We start from the raw sequence: 22546 nt of genomic DNA, 5'->3' as shown, positions 1-22546 counted from the left end.
CAGAGCACAATTTTTAAATTCTTAAAAACATGACCAATTGACAAGAATGTGCAAGATAGTGTAAATATGAAAGTATTTGTGAAAACTTGTAATGAGCTGGTTAATTGTTACTTATGATATCATATTTTCAAAACTATTAATCTGTAAGCTATCCATATAATAAATAAATAAACTTTATTCTGAAACGATTAAAGATGAGATTACTTAACTAAATTGTAAATAAGAAAAATGCTCGTAGAATGATTATATAAAACATTGTAGGTAACTGAACATGGTATTGCTTCGGCAGCTAATTTTAAATTACGTGAACAACTCCGCGCGCCAGTTGCATGCAGTTTGGAAGTATATTAAGCATCAGTTTAATACTCCGCTGAAATTGGAGCAGGAATTGCGTCGCAGATTTCATTAATTAGTACAAAAATCCGTCTCAGACTCACATACGACTTTATTTATTGTAAAAATTACCATTAAAATATGTACATGGTATTAACACCTCTACCTTATAAGTATTAGAACTACCATTTAAGGTATAAAGGTGAAATTATTGATTGATGTATTAATACATGCAAATTAATACATAATGTATGTATATTATTATATATAACAATTTGTTTTGAAGTAAATGTCCCTGTTCTTCTAGGATTAAAACAAGATATAAAAGTTGACATTTACGAATACTACGAACATTTAAGATAAAGACAATGACGTCGTCGACCTTGTAAAGCTCGCCAACAGTAGGAAATATAAAAGCTTTGGTGGCGCGCATTGATAGGAAGCACGAAACTTTCAATTCAGAAATAAATCTGATATTAAGTAAATACCGACACGCTGCTAGTCGATTTTGAATTGCAGATATTGTTAGATTCAGAACAAAAATAGTATAATGATATTGTTTTTGCACTGAATCTTAAAGTTCATCAGTGATGGTTTTTAAATCAAGAATTTCGGATCGACTGAATTCGACGAAAGGAGTTAAGGAATACTGTGGACATATCTGTAAGGCATCGACAAGCCTTTAACAATTTCGAGCTGATTAGTTATAGGTGTAAAAGCAAGTAAAAGTAAAACCTTTAAAGGGGTGAATGTATGGCTCATTCGTCAGCAAAAAGCTTTAAAGCCTGTTTTCAATCAAATTACAAATTGATTATTCTGAAATATAATACATTAATGTTTTTTTTCTATGGTAATTTAACATGCCAATTACTTCTGGCGGTACAAACTCTGTTTATTTATAATTTGAAAGGGTTTACAAACATATGAATTACACATTTACCTATTTAAAGCTTTTATAACTCTATTCAATCGCATACTGCGATCTGTCGCCACTACGGGACTTTGAGCGGCATGTGTAACCTAGTATCACGCGACCCGGTAGTCGCGATCTTAATCATGATCTGGTGACCACAAGACAGTCCACGTTGCAAGAGCTATCCGATTCTAAGAGGTCTTTTGGGTTTTCTGAAATTAGTGTTGTTAATCATTGATAAACAATCATACTCTTATTTATAAATAAGCCTTAAAAATTTTGTTTCTATTACTTCTCTTAGTTATTTGCAAGATAAAAACAAATTTGTTACAGTAATTCTAACTGAAAGTAATTATGTACAGGGTAGGTAGTTAGGTACTGAGTCGGGTAAAATGTAGGTCGTTCGTAATGAAAAAACAAGAAAATTAATTGGCAAAGTTATAAAAATATAATCTCTTTACAGTTAAAACCGTTAGAAATTAAAAATAGGTTTAAAACATGTTTTATTTTGTCCCTGTACAAGACAGGGTGATTGGTTATGTTATTAAAATTTTTAGGCAATGGGTCAATTTTCGGATCTACGTGTAACGCTTATGTTATTATGTACAAATAAATTGCTTTTTATAAAAATAGATACGGATAAATTAGAATACTGCCTGATATTTTAAAACAAACGTCCGTATATTTTTTAACCGTATTACTGTTTTTTTTTTGTTATACCGGGTGATTGGTTTTAGGTGTAAAAGATTTAATTTCATTTACTGTCAAATTACATGGTACCTCCTAACCAAAAATCAATGGTTTCAGAAATTATATATAATGTAGTGATAACATACCCATGCGTTTAAAATTGGAATTACTACAAATTGAAATTTATTAATTTTTGCTCTATCTCTGTAGACGGTATACAAAAAAATCAGTATTTAAGTACATTGTAGTATGACAACGGGAAAAGGCTAGCAGGGAAGGATCTTCACGCGTGCTTTGGAGAGCGTTGCTAATATAGGGATTATTTGTGAAAGAATTATTATAAATTTAATTGAAATTTATTGAACAAAGCTAAAAGTAACTCGCACATTATTTGTGTGTAATGGACAGAGTAAACAAAAAATGTATGTATTGCTATGTATGTTTAAGTGTATATATTTATATAAGTCTGTTTTGTATATGTGTGTACAGTAATGTATGTATTTGTATATATGTACATCCTAAACTACCCTCTCCTTCATGTTTTCATCTCCATCCAAACGTTGTTTGGTAAAGATGGCCTCAAGCAATAAGACCGTCTCTTGTATCTCTATATGAATTGTTTCTTTTTTTATTTATTATCTATCGTCTACAAAAAAGTGTAAACAAAAAAATGGAATAGAGAACAGTAAATTGAGCCAAAGAGATTACATATTCTATGTTTGAAATCTTTAAACATAATTGTTTTATTTGTAATTTATATTTGTAACTTAAATTAAATTCCAAATACATTTAGTTTCACACTGGTGATAAAAATAAGAATAATAGTAATAAAAGGTCAATCAATCGCATGTGCTATTTTGTAGACAAGCGCTGTCCTTGCACTCGTGTTGGTCGATAATCCAAACACATCTAGATAGATGGTTGTGTGCAATGTTTTCCTTCTATTACGTTACGTTCACAAGGTTTTGTAGCGTTCACATTGACCTTTGGCACAATATTTCATGTAGTTTTGGCAAAAATTCCACATCTATTTTTTATTGTTACGTTCCAACGTAACTTTTTAACTTATTTTTGAACTAAACATAAAACATAACTGTCAGTGCAAATAAATTTTGTGAATGTGTTAATTAAATATTACATACTGCGCGATAATATTTATAATAAAGTATGCTCCGCAATCAATATAACCATGTACATATAAACATAATTAGCAAAGACCTAATTACTGGCAAGTCTAAATCAATGACTTTCATTATCAGATTACTTAAAGAGAGTTGTTGACTCATGGATAACTTATCAGATTCGAGCTATTGATTATATAATTGGATGATTTCCAATTAACGGTAAAATGATCAAAATAGAAGTTCTTTAATCTGAATAAGATTTATAGAAGAGCCGACGTAGCTCAGCGAATTGACAAGTTTAAGTGGCAATGGGCCGCCATTGCGCGTCGGACATATTTGCCGCTGATTCAAGGTTCTGGAGGGAAGACCGCAGACCGACAAGCGTAGCTTAAGACTGAACGTCGTTGGAAGACGCTGAATGCAAGCCGCTTTCAACCGGTTCTATTAGACATCTTCGATGGTGGCCTATGTCTAGCATGGAAGTCTTATGGCTGAAATGAATAGGATTTTTGATCATGAACTACATGTATATGAATTATAAATGAAGTATTGTAATCACGGATATTGCATAAGCAATATGAGATTAATGCTTAGTAAAAAATACCCAAAACAAACATTTTTACAGCAAGAACCTGTCAACGTTGAAAGCAGATTTGACAAATGCAATCCAAGTTCCACATTGTGTGTCGCTCTCGCAGTTTTCACTCGGCAGACTAATAGGTTTTTCCGGACATACGGACGCCTGACAGCTTTGTGAGACCCCGGTTTTCAACGCCAACTAAAACTAATTAACGCTTTGTGTTACAAATACGTGTAGGTTTGTCGTTTCGTTTACGCTATTGAATCGAGTTTGTGGGTTCAAATCTCGTATGATTCAATTTGCATGCATTTCAAAATTTTTTGTATCGCTATGACTGCGCTTAGATGTGTACATAGTGATTAGTATTTCCAATCACCCTGTATAATAAAGTGATCACTTTGATATATGTTTTGACGATTAATTTATGGCAATACAAAGTCTGCGTCAGAAAGGAAACAATAATTAATATATGTTTCCTTGTAGTAACCAGAATTGAAAACTCTTTTTCTTACTATATTATCACGTCGTTATTTAGTTTTTCTGATATCGTTGGTTTTTGAACAAGATCGACCCTTAATATTAAACTTACAACCCTATCACCCTTTATTATAAAATAGCCACAAAAAACATGCGCTACTTATCCCTCAACGCAAACATGCACTTTTTAAACTCTCTTGCAATTTTCATAATTCATTATAGCGCAATGGTAATAAGTAACTTTTCGTTAGTTCGCATGTTTAAAGTAGTACTGCCAACTTTTGGACGTGTCTCCCAATGGTTTACTATTGTTTACGACTCCTGTAGTCTACGCTGGCTATCGATTGATACCATCAACCGAATATTTTGTGTCAACTCTTAAATTTTTTATACTTTCGCATAAAAAGGTTACGTCATCTCTATTGCTGGAAAAAAATCTTCGAAACGATGAATTAGTGCGCCGCGCATACAAATCGTATCTATACATTTATCATCATCACCTATTCAGCGGCAGAACGGTCTACTAATAGACACTGTCCTTCCAAATAAATAATCAATAAGACCGATTGGAAGCTTTGTCAAATCTTTCGACGGCCTTAACCGTCTGTCTACCTAGAGGGTGGACGTTCCTATTACGTTTGCCGTGGTCTCCACTTTAGAATCTTAAGGTCCAAGTGACCATCTGCTCTTAGAAGCAGCTTGTATAGAGCGTTTTACGACGACCTTAATCTTCGTATTTTTGTGTTATAGTTTAAAGTAAATTGTACAGTTCGAGATTTTTGTATTTCGGATATTCGCATAAATACAAAAGGTATTCAGACGTGGGAAATACTTAATAATTCCGTCTTTATTTTGTATATTGTGTAAGTTAGTTGTAGTGTTTTTAAAAACAAATTAACGACAAATCTTAATAGTACAATGTGAACAGTTTGTTCATTACATATTGTTATTCGTCTCTGTTTTTATTAAAAATACGATTCCTTGACAGTCTTTTTATTGTGAAAAGTAATTGGGCTGTCGCAATCCACTGGAAAAATTAATAAATGTGGAGTATTTATCACTTAGTAAGTTAAACTTCGTAAAAGAGGTCACTCGTCGAATATATCCAAAATACTGCAATGTCCAAAGACGAAAGTGGTTGAGTGTTGTTGCTGGGGATGACTTACGGATTAGAAACAGTCGTTTACAGTGAGCCTCACAGCTATCTAGAGAGCAATGGAGACAGCAATGCTTGGTGTTTAGCTGCGAGATCAAATCAGAAATTACGAAATCTGCAAATGAACCAAGGTCGCCGACATAGCTCGAAGAATTGCTCGTCTTAAGTGGGTGTGGACGGAGCAAATCGTTCGTGCTACTACCACGACATAGCTCAGGTCGCGGGAAATCGCTCGATGCGGGCAATGCAACACTGATTGGTCATCGTGGCGATCTTTAGTGAAGGTCCTATGCTTTGCTGCACTTTGTCTTAATGACTTAATACTAATAAGAGTGGCATACAATCAAAATTATTCTTTTTCATACACTGTTAGACTTTCTGTCACGCGTTTTTGTTTTAATTGGCGTTAAATATTTATAACATAATGGCAGGTTAGTGTGTGGCATGGCATGTATTTAAAAGGAAAAGTATCCACATAAATCTTATTCGTACCGTAACGAAAATATGCAAATTTACTAACAGAATCCGTCAAACTGCAAACAACCTCTAAACTCGAGGACAATTTTGTGCTTAGAAACATATTTAGCAATTATTTATATTTAATGTAAATATGAAAAAATTCCAATCAAAGGACGGCCATTCTGGTTTGTATTAATAAATAATTGTAATAATTAGCCAGTATTTTTATTTTGTTTCCGTAATTGCGAAAATCACTTTTAAAAATTCCTGAAAGCAAATGAACGAGTAAGATGAATAACCATTCCTGCTTTTGCAAGTATTTGAGGCAAAGGGGGAGGTTCCCAAAATAGTTCTATTCCTTAATTTAGCTATTAGTATTTTATTGAAAACAAGTATAGAGTTATTCGGCACAAAAGCATTTAGTAGGAATTAAATTTTAACAAATTATTGTGTATGTATATTATCGTAATGGTATTATATCAACGTGGAAAAATTACGATTAATGTAACGCAGAAGTCTTGAGTCACGCCGTAAGCGAGTTTCACATTGAAACTTGTTTTGAGGACAAAGTTCGACGTAAACAAGTGACTTGTACGACGTGAGTCGATCAAGTGGGCAGACTTACAGCTAGAGTTATTACATGGCTCCTCCTTCACAATTACACCATTTTGTGGACATATCCAATTAACAGAAAAAAGTTTAAAAATATCTCTACGTAAAATTTTGCGTAGTTTTTTTCGTAAGGTTATTTTACATGTCCAAAAATACTTTGGCCAAGCTTTACAACTTCTCAAAAAGTATAGTATTAAAGTATGTATTTTGTTAAGGAACTCCCCCTAATCCCGCCGGGTGGAATTTCGTAAAATCTGGAATTTTGTAAATGCCGCTACGCTTTATGGTTGGTTCCAGAAATTATGTAAGGAGTACGTAGCTGGATATATATATATATATATATATATATATATATGTATATAGGTCGTGCATTGCCGCATCCACCTATTTCTCGTAATTTTAACTATGTCGACAGTCTAACGAGTGGGGAGCGCATCCACACTGCGTCTGCCAGCGAGCGGTTGCCACTCGAGAACCTTTGGGTTTCAACGGCCACCCCGCCCACTGCCACTTCAGACGAGCAATATATATATATATACTTTTACTAAAGTACATCCGCAATATGGACCCCCTCTATGAATAAATATACATGTTTTTTTTTTCATGTTTGCATTTAAGGTGAAACGTACAAATAACTGCATTCTTGCGGCATAAGAAAAGTAATGATGTTTGTAACAAAATACTATGCCACTCTACTTTCTCATATCTTACTATAGTATTATATAATCAATGTAACGTAGAACTAATTTATGCAGGGAGAAAAATAATATATGTTCTTCCTAGATCGTGATATCAAGTGGATATAAGCCCGTTATACGATGTCACGCCAGAGGGTATACAGCAAAAATGTGCACGCACGATGTGTCTGTGTGCTTGTGCGAATTATTCACGATATCAGCTTTCCCTCACGATTCCGTGCGAACCATGCAGCGATTACCAGCAATAAATATAAGTTTTATGTGTTCAAGTGCTACCTATGACACGTCATGTCCACATCAATTTGTTCAGCTGAATTTATTTTGTTTTTGCAATAGAATTGATGACGTATAATTTTATAGAAACAAAATACTGTATTATTTATGAAATGTTTAAAAATTATTTTAAATTGATCAATAGGAATAATTTATTAAAGAAAACATTCACACATAACTAATATCTCGAAAGATTTTTATTCATTGAACATAACAATTTATCAAATTATTAAAGTGTATTCTGTATTTGCAAAAGTTTAACCTAATTTCTACAAGCGTAGAGAGAGTGGGAGATGAATTCTTCGCAACCATTTGTTCCGTCTTAGCATTTGTGCATTTAGCTTCTGAACAAACGTACATTTTCAGTAAATATTTACGAGCAAGGCCGCTCCGCTTGCTTCCCGACCTTCCAGGAATTACTGCGCCCAGTACATACGTTATTGTAAAATTAATGTTTCTCGTTCCCTTTCTACGAACAATGAAACAAAATGCAAAAATTATTTTTCTACTATGACTTTTACGATTGCATGTGATTTGTTTTCAGATTGTTAGAATTCTTACTATTGATGGCAGTAATTTTTTTTTTACTAATATCTTTGAAGATATATGTTTTGTGGAAATAACTGATCGGCGTAAAATTAGAATACTTGAATTATTTCCGTAAATAAATAAAAAATAGGATATATTATATGTATTTTATGTATTTCTAACACGTTTCGTAAGCCCCAGTCCGGGACTTTAATAACTTATTTGATCTAGTTATATACCTGTATCACTACAAACGTCGGTTGACAGTTTTTATGTATCACTATATTAATATAATGGTAATGAAATTTAACAATGTAATCTTAAAAGAACATGTTTTTAATCTCTTTATTTTTGGTTTCAAAAGTACTTAAATTGGTACATGTACTAATATATCATCATATAAGACTTTAATTAATGGAACAATAGGTCTATATAAAAATATATTAAGTATTTAAGAGGCATCGTATTGTTTGAATGGGTGGTTAATCGACGTAACCAAACCTAGTAACTGTTTGTGTTTGATGTAGCATGAATCTTGACATTTGCACGCTTCAATAAATTGCCGGCTCGACGTCCCTGTTATCGCATCTGCATATCTATTTTGCTGTTATTTACTCAACAATTAGTTACATAACAGGAAAATTTTAGAAGGCATGTATTTGTATTAAAAATCTATTTGTGTTTATATTATTTAAAACATTAGCTGATATTACTCTAAAATTTTGATTATTGTGTGGATCCATTACGTTATTTACCCTTGTTTCTATGAATTGTGTGGTTTTATGTAATGTAAAACGAAGCCAGGGAGACGTTTCCGTAATTGTATACAAAAACCCTGTTTGTCGTATTTTAACAATTAAAAATAAAAAAATCTTCGCAGCAATATGTTTGCCCTTGCTACCTTGAGACATTGATTAGTATTTCAACCATCCTAAACACCTCAAATGCCTTAGCGTGTGTACTTTTACCATGCCGTCAACCACATTAACCCGCTAATTGGCACCGTCTCGATCTATGAGACGGTGCAGCAATAGTAGAATGACAGAATGAAATTGAACAGCTTTACCAACAACCAGGCTATACCACTTCTATATGCAATATCGCAATATCGATATACGCATACACATTTTTCCCTGTTTATGACAGAAGCTATACCCGAGTTTCTTTAAATACTTTTTTTAAAATGAACTCCGCTTTGGGAACCTCTCATACCCCAGTGGCTACAGTGGGCTGCCAGGTGGACCACGTTCTGGTTCACTCCTGGTTCAACACTTCTTGTCCCATAAACTCTTTTGAGTCGTTAGTAATTTTAGGCCAACTATAGCAACACATAAACCTAAAGTTCGACTCTTTTAGGCAACTGAGAAACGCAATCCGGAACTCGTCTTGACTGACAGTAAAAGACGAAGATCACTCGCTCTCCCTTGCTCTTTTTGTGAATCCAAATTCAACGACTTCCAAATGTATTGAAATATCGAATGGCCCAAGCCGAGGCTTTTTTGGCTGTTATGGCTAAGCATCTTCAGCGATCTGCTTGTTAAAACTCGAAGAAATTGTAAATGACGACGTGCAAAAATCGAAAGGATTTCTTATAAGAAATATGTCCTATATTCTAGTATAAAATTGTAGAATGCAATCTTGAAACATTTCTACAGAATATTGCAGAATATACACATCCACTTATTTTGAAACACTTGTATTGAAATAACTCGCTAGTGGGTGTACGCACAACTAATGTAACGTTGAGAATTATATCAGTCAGTCATGGCCTAGATTATATTGCCCGTTTAATCTGTTGCGAGAGGAAATGCGTGCGCTGTTCCTGTCAATGCAAAAAGGTGGTCAATTTTACAAGGATTCGATACTTATGACTGTAATTAGGTTGGCTTTAGTTTGACAATTAATATTAAATCATTAAACACTTGCCCCCATCAAAAGATGAAATAATTGTTTCTTTTTGATACCTATAAAGGAGACTAGTGGAGTAATTATTCTCTTGTTAGCCTGTACCTTCTGTTTTTGAAATGATTTACACTTGTTTCTTTTGTCTTGTTCTGGCGTGTAATTGTCCCTTTTTTAATTTAACATAATATTCTGGCATACTTAGAGATTTAAGAATTATCAATATCAAGACTTATGAAAAATAAGATAAACATTATTATCTTGTCATATTTATTACTAAACATTTTTGATGTTTTATCCAATGTTATGTAAATTTTACCTACCCTTATGCTTCGTTTTACAGTAAATAAATTATTTCACGGAAAGTTATTACTATAAAAGCATCCCAATTTTTACATTAATATGGATAAAATAATATTAATATAACATTCGAACGCGTCCCGTATTACCGACTTATTGAACCTATGTTGAGTCTCCGGTTTTTGTTCGCTGTTCGCGCAGTATCGATTATGTTAGCTTACATATATACTAAGGAACTACAATTATACACTTATTCTTATTAATATTTTGTTTGTTTTACATTGCAGATCTACCAACACTTGCGCTGGTACACGAACCCATCGGAACAGCGTTGGATTGTACGCATCTTGTTCATAGTACCGATATACGGCTGCTACAGTTGGATATCGCTACTATTTTTCAATGGCGACTCTTATTATGTTTATTTCTTCACCGTCAGGGATTGTTATGAAGGTAATTGATTTTATCTTTGGCCCCTGTAAGGCATAGATCGTCCCCAAAAATTACCACACAGATCGGTCATGCGTTGCTAAATCCAATGATTTACCGCGACCTTGATTGCCGCTGGTCCATCTAGCGGAGGCCGTCCCATGCCGCGTCTATCGTTATGTCTTGTTACTAAAAAACGGGCTACATTCCTTATTAACATAATCCGGTAAAGTAAATTCTTATGTGCTTAATTTATTGCATTAATATTGTTCAGTATTTTTGTAACAATCTGGTCAAACCGGTTGATTATCGACTTTGTTTTCTCGATCTTTCTGGTTCATTGGTATAAATGCATATTATATACGTTCTAAAACTTGTTTAAATGTGAAGAGTTGATGTTGATCCATAATGGATTTAAGTAATAGAATATTTTCTTGTTGAGATATGATACCTTCATGATACGATAATTGTACGTCACTTCAAGTGATTTATGAAATATGCATTCACCGCTACGTATATTTTGAAATGATTGCAAAGCTGGCAATCAAGTTAGAAGTATGTAATCCATTAGTTTTAACTTTTTTGCTGCAAATTTGTCACAGGCTATAGATTTAATTTGCTACATGATACAATATTGTTTAATTTTTTTAATTAACTCACAACTGTAATAACGTTGGTGAACATAATTAGAGCTTCAAACGATCTATTCTTGTTTTGAATGATGATAAATTATTTATTCATATTATTTTCGCCTTTGGATTATTTACAATAATAACGTGTTCATGACAAAAATGCCGGATGGGCCCAATTGCATAGAATCAATTTAAAGCTTTGAGGATTCCAGTTATGAACCATTACTTTAACGAATTCTCTAAGCTGGGTATAATTTGCTATTAATTAGAAGGAGATATAGTTTATACTTGGGTGGTACTTAATCGCCGGATATGATGATGAAGTTTTAGAAGCTGTGGAGGTAGCGGCGCATGGAATAGTCACCAACCTCTCCGCCCGTTGTTGCCGTAAGAGCCAGCTATTGAATAAATTTTAACGGGCAGCAGCATCTCCGATTTTTAAAAAAAAAAAAGCTTTTCGAAATTTTAAAAAAAGCTGCGCTTGTCAACCCCCATGCGACACGAAAATTAGCAAACACCCGTTTATATGCAAAAAAGGAGATTAATGTTTCGAATAACGTAATATGTGATTACAGCGTTCGTGATCTATAGTTTCCTCTCGCTGTGTTATGAATACTTGGGGGGCGAAGGGAACATAATGTCCGAACTCCGCGGCAGGCCGGTTCGTGCCTCCTGTGTAAACGGGACGTGCTGCCTGTCCGGTGCTACCTACACCATTGGATTTTTGCGTTTCTGCAAACAAGCGACCCTGCAGTTCTGTCTTATAAAGCCTGTCTGCGCATTCATTATCATTTTTCTGCAGGTAAGTTTACCACGCTTATTTTAGGATATGAAATTATAAATCAATATTTATCATCACCGTTTTAACGATAACTGGTCTACTGCCGGACACTGGCTTCTACCATAGACCCTCTTTTAAACCTGTTTGAAGCGACTTGTCTCAAACGTCTTCCTATAATATTAACAAAGGCTCCTGTACTGTACATATTGTAGTTGGACGTCCTATATTACGCTGGCAGGTCCGTGTTCACCACTACAGAAGTATAAGGCCCCAGCGCCCATCTATTCTGTGCGCTATTTGACCTGCCAACTGTCACTTTAATCTGACAATCAGATAGGCTATGTCGTTAATTTACTTTTATCTACAAATCTCGTTCGATCTTATAGAGAAACCCTATCCGTATCCATCTCCTAGGATTCTTTAGCGACTGTCTTGTCAATAAGGCACGAAGTGAGATATAAATCAATGTATAAAAATGTTTAAGATTATTTTATTATCGAAATGTATCACAGAGTATACATATTCATAATCACAAATTTATTTAAAAACTTGAATACATGTACTTATGACTCCTATCATAGTGCCACTTTAAACAGTGACTTGTTCTCTTCAGTCATTCTCATTGTTTTTAATTTAAATATTTTTGATTATATTCTTTTATTTAACACAACAGAAGTGTTATAGGATATATAAATATAAGCCTGGTACGTTTCTTGTGCTATCTACTGTAAAATATTAGTAACGCTTTTTATAATATTAAAGAGAGGAAAAAAAACAAAAACATACACTTTTCACTACGAAATAAATATAAGCCATTAATTAAATAATACAAAACAGTACTCGCACAAATTACTCGAGTAATTTCGACAACAGGTTGACCGATAATTAAATGGGTACTTGTGCAACTGCGTTATTACGTTAAGCACTTAGTATGCGTAAGCCTGTAAGTACTGCTTATACGGCAAGAGCGATATAGCTATTTATGTCGTGCAACTTGCAGATTATTTTGCAAATAATGCTTTGAGTGCAGATTTACGTAACTAAATACATCGGCTGTAATTAACATAAAGTTAGCTTGACGTTATTGTAACAAAAAACTATTTCCTCATAAATACGGACACGAAGTAATCGATACAAGATATTTAATCGCTAATTTAGTTCCATTATTACTCACACTATGCTTAGTCATTTGATTTAATTTTACATTAATCAACAATCAGAAGCTATAAATTGTTTATTATTATCATCATTAGCCGTATTATGTCCACTACTAGACATAGACCTATCCATCAATTTTCCAATGGGACCGGTTGGAAGTGGCTACTATCCAGCGCCCTTCGACGACCTAGATCCTAATAGGATCATCTGTCCACTGGACTTGCCAGTCCGTACCACCATTCCAGAACTTTAAAACCCCAACGGTGGTTCTGCGCACTGTGGCTTTCTCTTCACCACTTCAACTTGCAAATCAGCTGGGCTACATCTGTTATTTACGTTTGTTTACGAATCTCCTCATTCCTGATTAAATCTCTTAAATAAATCCCGGAAATGAAATGAGAGATCATATTTCAAGGCCGTACCTCGTCACATTTATCTATATTTTAAATAGTACTTAATAAATATGATTTAATTCCAGTTAAACTTAATTCCTTTTGTTTATTTATAACAAGATCGTGGAAAGACAGTAGAGAAAAAAATGGTGTACATCGCCGTTAGTTAAATGTTGAAAAAATAGTTTAGTTACAATAATTTAATTCAGAAACCTTATTACGTTTATTTTGTAAGTACTATGTTTGACCTCCATGACCAACTTAATCGATTTGGTGTAGACATGTGAAATACTCGTAGCATTTTATTTGGTCAATGAAGTTATTTAAAGCCCGTCTACACTATATTAATGTCTTAATCTTTTCAACATCGTACAAATTGTGGATAATATATGCAAATAAAATATAGTGCAATGCGTTATGTAGGTAGTTGGTGATAAATTTTTAGAATGTACTTCGTTTATGGTCTATTGAATCCTTGCAACAAGATTCCTTCATACTTCTGTCACTACATATGTATGAATTAAAAGTATTATATTGATTTGAAATATTTTATATTTCGCTAGATTAGGTTTATATAAGTATTAAACTTGTTGAATATTATAATACATACTGTAACGAACATTGAGCAGCTTGCGATTTAGTTATCACGAACGTGACACATTTATATTATTAATGAGAATTGTAGGAAAGATATGTTATCACTGTGATTAAGAGAGTAAGTTTTTGTTGTTTACTGTTAGACTTGATTTAAAATGTATTAGGGATTTTTCTAGAAATTTCTTTTGTTTGTTTTCATGAAATGTTTGTTTATAAATCCGCAGTCCGCTGGCCATTACCACGACGGTGATTGGAGCCCCAACGGCGGGTACATTTACATCACCATCGTGTACAACTTCTCCGTCAGTCTGGCGCTCTACGGCCTGTTCCTGTTCCTCGGCGCCACAAGGGAAATGCTTAAGCCTTTTGATCCGGTTTTGAAATTCTTCACCGTCAAATCTGTTATCTTTTTGTCGTTTTGGCAAGGTCAGTTTTAACAGGTATCTTTTTATAGAAAGCAAAGTAGTCTATATACTTTTTTTAAATGTTCTGTTCTGATTTAAAAATTCGGTTACGATAAAAATATTTTTTAATAGAGATTTTTTCGCAGGGACCAACTATTAGGTAATGATGTACATGACCATGTATTAGGTAATGATAAATAGAATTATAACAATATTTAGGTAATGACGGTCTCAAATGCTGCTGGTTGATGTTAATTATATTTAACATTTATGAGCCGATTCATTGGCATTGTATAACTTAATATTATGGTCACATCACTAATGTTTTAATTATTTTGCAGTGCCGGTGGGCTAAAACAGTTGCTAAATTCAGACATTTATATATATTATGGTTTCAAAACACGTTTCAATCAGATTACTTTTAGGATGTGGTAAAATCATTTTAAATTATTATAGTTTATTAATGATTAACATTTTAAATGTTCAAATTTACTACCCCTTGTCTATTTCTACGAAATTTAATTCGACAAGTAATTTCAATACCAAACATTTTATTTAAAAATAATAACTATAAAGAGACATAGAGTAGGGATGTCAATATTTAGCGCCTAGGCCTTTTACGAGTTTTACTTTTACGTTTTACAGAAAGCCACTGACTTTTTGACTATAAATTTGTTTACCTCTTTTTCTTTTACCGTACCTAGGGTTAACCTTTGGGGACTTTTTTCAATTTTTTAGTTACTCTCGCTGCATTATATGGGACACCATCCCGTTGTCTAACCTTCGGGGACTCTTTTGAACACTACAGTATAGCAAATACTTTATTTACAGGTGTGGCTCTAGCCATTCTCGAAAAAGCGGAAGTGATCTCACCGTTAGTGGATGCGCACGGCGTACCGACTACCGCCGGTACCGTCTCGGCGGGATACCAGAACTTCCTGATCTGCATAGAGATGCTGGCGGCTGCGATAGCGCTGCGATACGCGTTCCCGGCAGCCGTGTACGCACACGCACACCGCGACCCGCACCGCTCCGTCACTATGCAGTCTATATCCAGCAGCCTCAAGGTACTATCTCCTATCTCTTAGAGTTTATATATTTATTCGTGAAAATTTATGCAACACTCATGCACGACACTGCTCGCATATAACACGATGGAACAAACATCCTTAAGGGCTTATTTTCAACAATTATACCGGATTTAGCCACCAAGCTTTTAAATCGTTGGCCATTCGTTCATAATTCCCGCTAATAATTGCGACAATATCAGTCCACGCCCGAGGACCTAACTTCGGCCTAGCCGGTTGCTATTGCCTGACTACTACCTCTTCGAACTAACTCCAGCAACGTATCTATCTAGTATGATCGACTGAAATTTCATTTTTTTAAACTCCTACTCTTGCAAAAACTTATGATTATAATTACAGTCCCTGATTGTTCGCTGTTAAATATAAGCCTCCTCCAGAGATTTCCAATAGGATCGGTAAGAAGCGGCCTGCATTCGGCGTATTCCGACGACCTTAACCGGGTCGTCTGTCCACCTTGGATGGAAGTCATAATTTGGCTTTATCATCCATTTCAGCCGTAAGACGTCCAATGCTGTACATAGTCTCTCCTAGAGATTATTAGCAGAACTAATTGGAAGTGGAATGCTTTTGCTCAAACCCACATAATCTTTTTGGAATTTAGCAAATGATTTTATTGCGGATGTTATTTTTAGGTAATGCAGGATATATGAGGTATGTCCTATACAATGCCATGTTACCTAGTTAATTGCTATTTTCATGTTTCGATTTCACAGGAAACAATGAACCCGAAGGACATCATGACAGATGCTTTCCATAATTTCCACCCGCAATACCAGCAGTACACGCAATACAGTTCTGGTAAGTTCTTTGTTATGTCTGCGCATGACTTCATTTGCTGCCTGATTTATATGATTTGCCAAATATTGGACCAAAGTATTAGTTCTATTGTATATGCTAAAACTTCATTGGCGCTACTTTGTACGAGTTACGTGAATTTTATAAAATTATCTTGATTAGACTGTATTAAACTCGTCTCGACGGATAAAGTTAATATATCGTTCTTTCATCTGCACTTTTGTATGTGAAATGGACAGGTGGTTATAGTGGGCGTCAACGTTTGCTCATAAATGTAAAGTTGCTTTTACACATGACTAATATTTAAAAAGTTTTAACTGTTGTTAGTTTCAGGGTTTAATACTTTAATAATAAAATATTCATAATAAGGTTCTCTTTGGCCATAAAATTAATAAAATATATTTATATGCTACATATATAAAGTGGGATAAGAAATAGGTGTAAATATTTAAAGGTTTGAATGTAAAGGTCATTTTTGTCAATTAATGTATTTAAAAGAACATCCTATCCAGAAATCAATGTTATGAAAAACAATAAATAACGCAATGATAATGTGATAATAAAAAAAGTTTCAAAAATTCGGATTATACATGTAGAAAATCATTGTTTATTATATGTCCTAGCAGACGTTGTATGGTCAGAACATATTGGCCCGTCATATTCTAAGAGAAAAAATAATGAAACAAATTTCCGAGTGATCAGGAGATTTTTATCACTTATGTAAACGCATCTTTACATCGTAATACTAAGAATTATTATTTTGTATATTAGTATGTTTTAGTATTAACTCTATCCGGCGAATACAGTATAGTAGAAACAATTCTAAATTTTGTTACGTTTTTTTTTTTATTTTCGACCTCTAACGGTATGTATGCGCGCGGTATTTTTATTTTTGATTTCGTTTTCTTTCAGATGTCACATCTCACCTGCCTTATGAGAAATTATAAGCTCTGCCATAGCTGTGCTCTGCATGAAGTGCATTGCTGTCTTGTCTGTGCATTGTTTACATAATAATAATAAAAAACACCTAAGCCATGATTGAACTACTAGTAACAGCACTCCATTAATTTAATAGTAATGTCTACGTAGATTTTTTAACGACTAAGTGAACAAACAGATTCAAAAATAAAGGCTGTTGCCATTTACATAATAACCCTCCGAGCATGGGCAACATCACTAACATAAAACATTTGAGAGGTTAATTTGATTACATAATATTTTACGGCATCTTCACCATTAACCTTATAAAATTTTGACAAATGGAAATCTTATACAGGTATCACAGAGCTTCAAAAAATATATAAATAATACAAAATTTATTGAAAAAAGAGATATTAAATCAGATGCTTTTGTACCTATTATAATAATTTTATAGATTAAATTGTAGGTGTTTCATTTATTTTGGTTAACTGTTTAAATAAATTCGCCATCTTTTAATAAATTTAAAACCATATCACTTAAATATATCAAGTATTTTTAAACGAAGTTTTGGATATAAATTTGTATTAACAAAAATTATTACGCTCATATGTCCCTTTTATATTTATGTAAATATTTTATTGTTATTTTTAAACTTGTCTCGGGATTTTGACTAGTCCGATATGCATAATGAAAAAAAAAGTTAAAAAAAATGTTTTAATTTTGATGAAACAAATATTTTAATATTTGATTGCTCTTGTATGGTGTTTTAATGTAACTTAGTCATATTCGGACTATTCAATAGTAAATCTATGCGATAATTTGAGGATTTATTTTATTTTTGTACCCTATGTCAATATATGTTGTCGAGAGTGTAAATGTTTTTATTTCTGTGATTTCATTTTTTTCTTACTGTATATTTTTGTTAATTTTCTACTAATTAGTGGATATGATCCTTAAGTATAGGTAGGCTTGTTAAATTTGTGTAACGTAAATAATTCCTTTTATTTCCCTGTTTAGTGTTCCACCGAAATATGTACAGTTTGAGATTTAATAAAAATCGAGGCAAATTTTGTGAACTTGGAGATACAATACCATTACGATTAGCTACTGGGATTAGCTGAATACAATTTAGGTCAAAAAGAAGAAGTAATAAGGAGAACTATTCATTTTGGGGCAAAACTGTTAATAAACGAATTGTTGCCATCAGTGAAAATATTTTAAACAAAACTACACGAAGTCATTACCTTCGCCCAAGTTAAATTAAAATGAAAAATTTTAGATTTAACTTGGGCGATAAAGACTCCGTGTACTCTTTTCTTAAAAAAATGAATTTATCATTTTAATTTAACTCCAGTAGCGAACGTAAGGGTCCCCTTGTTTGTACTTTGTATCTACGCGGTAACGATTTTTTTCTTTAATTATAGTTTTGGGTAAGTCGCCTTGCCTTAACTGGCCTTTTATACTAAGAGACGGATTTCGTTAGGTTTAAGACAGAATTGTTTCAAGTTACGACAATTGACACTTACGATTAATTTTATCATTGTATTTGCCCTATCGCTAACAATAAACGAGTTAACTGTAAATCACTTTGATTACTGAACTAACATCATGTTGACGTCGAGGAGGTAAGTTTTGTATGTTTCTTTAAGTGTGAAAGCTTTTTAATATTATTTGCTGGCATGTTTTTTTATTTGCATCGCTTGAATGAAAATACAAAAAGGTGAGCATGTATTTACGATATCCGCCATTCATTGATTTACTATTGATAAAAATATATAATATGAAAGTATGTAGGTTACACACTGAAATAACTTTCTGAAAGACATTATTGAGGGCATGCATGACTTGGAATCATTTGGGACATTTACTTCTACAGTGCGCTCGCCTATTATTGTTTTTTCTTTTGAATCAAAAAATGTCAAATGTTATGACGTCCTAAAGCCAACAACTAATTGAACATCTTTATTACACAACGCTTTTTAATACACTACATAAATACACCGGCCTCGATATCACACTGGTTCTGGCACATTCTGATTATAAATTAATTATTTTACACGATTTATTGATATCGGATTAATTTACTAACATTTTATAGAAGCATTGAATTGTCCATCTTTATTTAAAGTATTGGTTATTAATCGCGCAGTGATGCGGAGTGCGGGTATAGGAAAGAGAGGTGCAGAGGAAGGCGCAGCTCTAGCGCCCCGACCACCTCCTCAGCGTGTCGCAACCATCAGCAATGCAGCCAATTACCACGAGAAGACTACCCTGCTGAGTTCCGACGACGAGTTTCAATGAAAGACGAATTTAATCGTATAAAAATAGAATCCAAAAGTGTACTGCATAATATAATTTATCTACCCATTTACAATTTCAAAAACTATTATCTGAAGGACGACAAAACTTTAATTTTATACAGCGAACTGGCTTATTTCTATTCAACTTAGAAATATGTTAACAAATAACTCTATCAATATTATTTACAACGTAACTAAACCTATCAAACTACGTATTAACGCCATGGCATCTACAGATTTGGCAGTTTTTAAGTGTCGCCAATCCACACCTAGTTTTTATTTCGACGAATTATAAAACGCTGCACGCACTCCCATACCACGTCTGCGAACTCAATGCCCTTTTAATCGCCTCTTACAACATGAAGGGATAATTTAGCCCTATTCTAATGAACCCTTGTTAAAGAATTAAAAAAAAAACATATAAAACCGCCAAATCTGTAACTGCGTTGACCTTAATATGTTAAAACAAACCCATCCATGCTTACAAAAAGACCACTGCATCTATACTGGTGTAAATTAAAATATGATATTTTCATAATAAAATGAATTGTCACATCATAAGTCCTCTTTATATATATTTAAGAGTGCATCTGAATTTTTATACTCTGTGCAACCTATGATCACCGTCTAAAAAACTCTGTTCTCTTAAGTTTATTTAAATATCAAAACTAAAATATTGCAGCGAAAAATAATATATTATTATAAAGTGCAGCACCTCAAAGATCAATATTACTATCATAAACAACTTCTAGACTTGTATGTTGATGAGTTATGTACCGAATCTATCTTTTCAATGCATCGCCAAAACCCATTTATAGAGAAGCCTTTATGTATAGACGTTTTCGTAATGCTATTGTAGGCGTAATATGGATCAGATACATGATATTCTTACATTGTTATAGTGCTACCGAAACAGTGGTACTATGCCTTAGGAATGACAGGCGAGGTGGGGTGTAAGATCCAAAAAAGCTGTCACAAGCGTTGACGGCGGACTGACGGATTGACACGACCCCTTCTCCCGTCTCTTCTCGCACACACTTAAGGCGCAGTACAGCGGTTTCGGTAGTACTATAATAAAGAATTAGTTCCAGATTAGGTGCTATTATTTATTATTTGATTATCATAAATAACAGTCAATGTCTACAATCCATTTATTTATCTTTGTAGTGTTCGAACAAGATTTGTGTTTTGTAAGCACTTACTGTCGTGCTATGATTTATAACATTATACTGATTTTTGATATAAAACTTTGTTAAAGTAACAGCCACCGTTAAATTCTTTGTGAACATTTGTATGAGTAAGTTATCGTTAACATCTTGCAATTGTTAAAAATGGGTTTGGTAAATCACTAAAGTCTACAAGTTTTAAAATAATTATTAGGCGTATTTGTACTTTGTCTATGCTTAGAAATCAAGAGCTATTATAATAAAATCACAGATAATTCAGACCACGACCACATCTATAATGGGTGTTTTAAATATATATGAACAGTTTACGAATAGTGAAAAAATAGCGTTTACGCGCAAAAAATCTGACACCGAATATTTTCTTCAAAATAAATATCTGGAGAAAAATGCACTATTATGTATGATAACGAAGATTTTTTTAATCAAATTACAATTTATAGGCTGGCTGGTGTGTAAATTTATATAATTTTATTTTAGAGATATAAATATGAATGTATGAACAGCTGTTTACTATAAAATAATAGTTATTTGTAAAATTAATACGTTATGTTATCTGTGACTTATCTAACAAATATGTAAATTGTATATTAGACACACGTATATTAAATTTTGAGGTTGAAAGTTTAGTGATTGTAAAGCATATATACATATATTTTTGATTAAGATGTAGTTAAACGAATATTCATGAACGCCGGAATTATGGTTATTTTTAGTTTATAAAAATATGCTAAAGTGATTTCACCTCGGTGTTGCTATAATGGATATATCAAATGTGGTCACTGCCTTAAACTGTTCAATTTTATACCTGCATAATCACAGATCTTCACCACTATTGCCTGCGTTACTCGATAGTACAATAATTATTTCACTAAAAATCTCCACATTCTTTGATGGACCACATTGACGCTTCATATGTTTAATTAAGGTATATGATAAAATATTATATAAATATTAAGTCTTCTTTAAGCTTCTTTTTAATTATTAACGCACCGCTTCGCCGTCCAATTCAATAATCTCGATAAATCTATGGGAAGAAATTTCAGATTTTTAACATTTGAATGCTTTTTACAAATTCAGGATATATAAAATTTGTAGTTATAAAATATGCTGATGAAATATTTTGATAAAATACTAAATTCGGTAATAAGTAATATTCGATGAATAGAATGTGCTTGATTTTTTTAAAAGATTTATAGCAATTTAACTAAAAATAGTTTACATGGCGTACGTGCGGTTGCTTCTATGCAGATAATAAAAGCCTGTAAGTAATATTCAGTAATTATCAAAAAAGTTTTTGTTAAAATTAACTATTGTTATGATAATATTAATACGTTTCATTAAAATTCTGATTACAGCATCCGAATATAAAAAAAGTATCGATAAAGTCAACTAGGAAGTTACTTAAAAGTGGTGATAGTTAAAAATTAGTGAATTAAGAGTAGTACTTTGAAAATTATAATTTTGGAAATAATCTATACGTAAATATATATACATTAATATCTACATACATTAATGTGCAAATCAATCTAATGAATGTGACAGTAATGTGTGTCATTAAAATATTTTTATTGCTGTATAGGTGTCTATGTATTTATTTGTAAATGTAAATAAACTGGGTTTTCATTTGTTAATTTGTCACAAAATTACGTTATGTGACGTTTGAATTTATGTAAAGCTTTCACAAATTTAAATTGAATTTCTTAAACGTCAATTAAATAACACCCGAAATTTTAAACTATGACATGGCGATTTGGGAAAAAATGAAAGAAATAAACCAATTTAGTAAAATAGATATAAGAATCCATTTTTTTTTATTT

The 22546-nt window shown here is 33.0% G+C and overlaps 1 protein-coding gene across 2 annotated transcripts in view; it reads left to right on the top strand.

The window, feature by feature from the left end:
* Tmep (Transmembrane endosomal protein) overlaps nt 1-21923 on the top strand; it is a 29854-nt gene extending 7931 nt beyond the window's left edge. Inside the window, exons 3-8 of one of the 2 annotated variants that reach the window (XM_068762196.1) lie at nt 10333-10498; nt 11682-11908; nt 14259-14460; nt 15270-15505; nt 16240-16324; nt 19392-21923. In XM_068762196.1, coding sequence (XP_068618297.1) covers nt 10333-10498; nt 11682-11908; nt 14259-14460; nt 15270-15505; nt 16240-16324; nt 19392-19543 — 1068 coding nt within the window. In that variant the 3' untranslated portion in view covers nt 19544-21923. Of the gene's footprint in view, nt 1-10332; nt 10499-11681; nt 11909-14258; nt 14461-15269; nt 15506-16239; nt 16325-17233; nt 18979-19391 lie in introns of those variants that run through there. The other variant, XM_068762195.1, reaches the window with a different exon arrangement.
* The last annotated feature ends 623 nt before the right edge of the window (nt 21924-22546 follow it).

This window comes from Battus philenor, unplaced genomic scaffold (genome assembly GCF_028537555.1).
Source record: "Battus philenor isolate CCGP_79_NKW_IND1 unplaced genomic scaffold, ilBatPhil1.0.hap1 SCAF_16, whole genome shotgun sequence".
Taxonomy (NCBI): domain Eukaryota; kingdom Metazoa; phylum Arthropoda; class Insecta; order Lepidoptera; family Papilionidae; genus Battus; species Battus philenor.
This window is presented reverse-complemented; position numbering and strand designations above follow the sequence as displayed.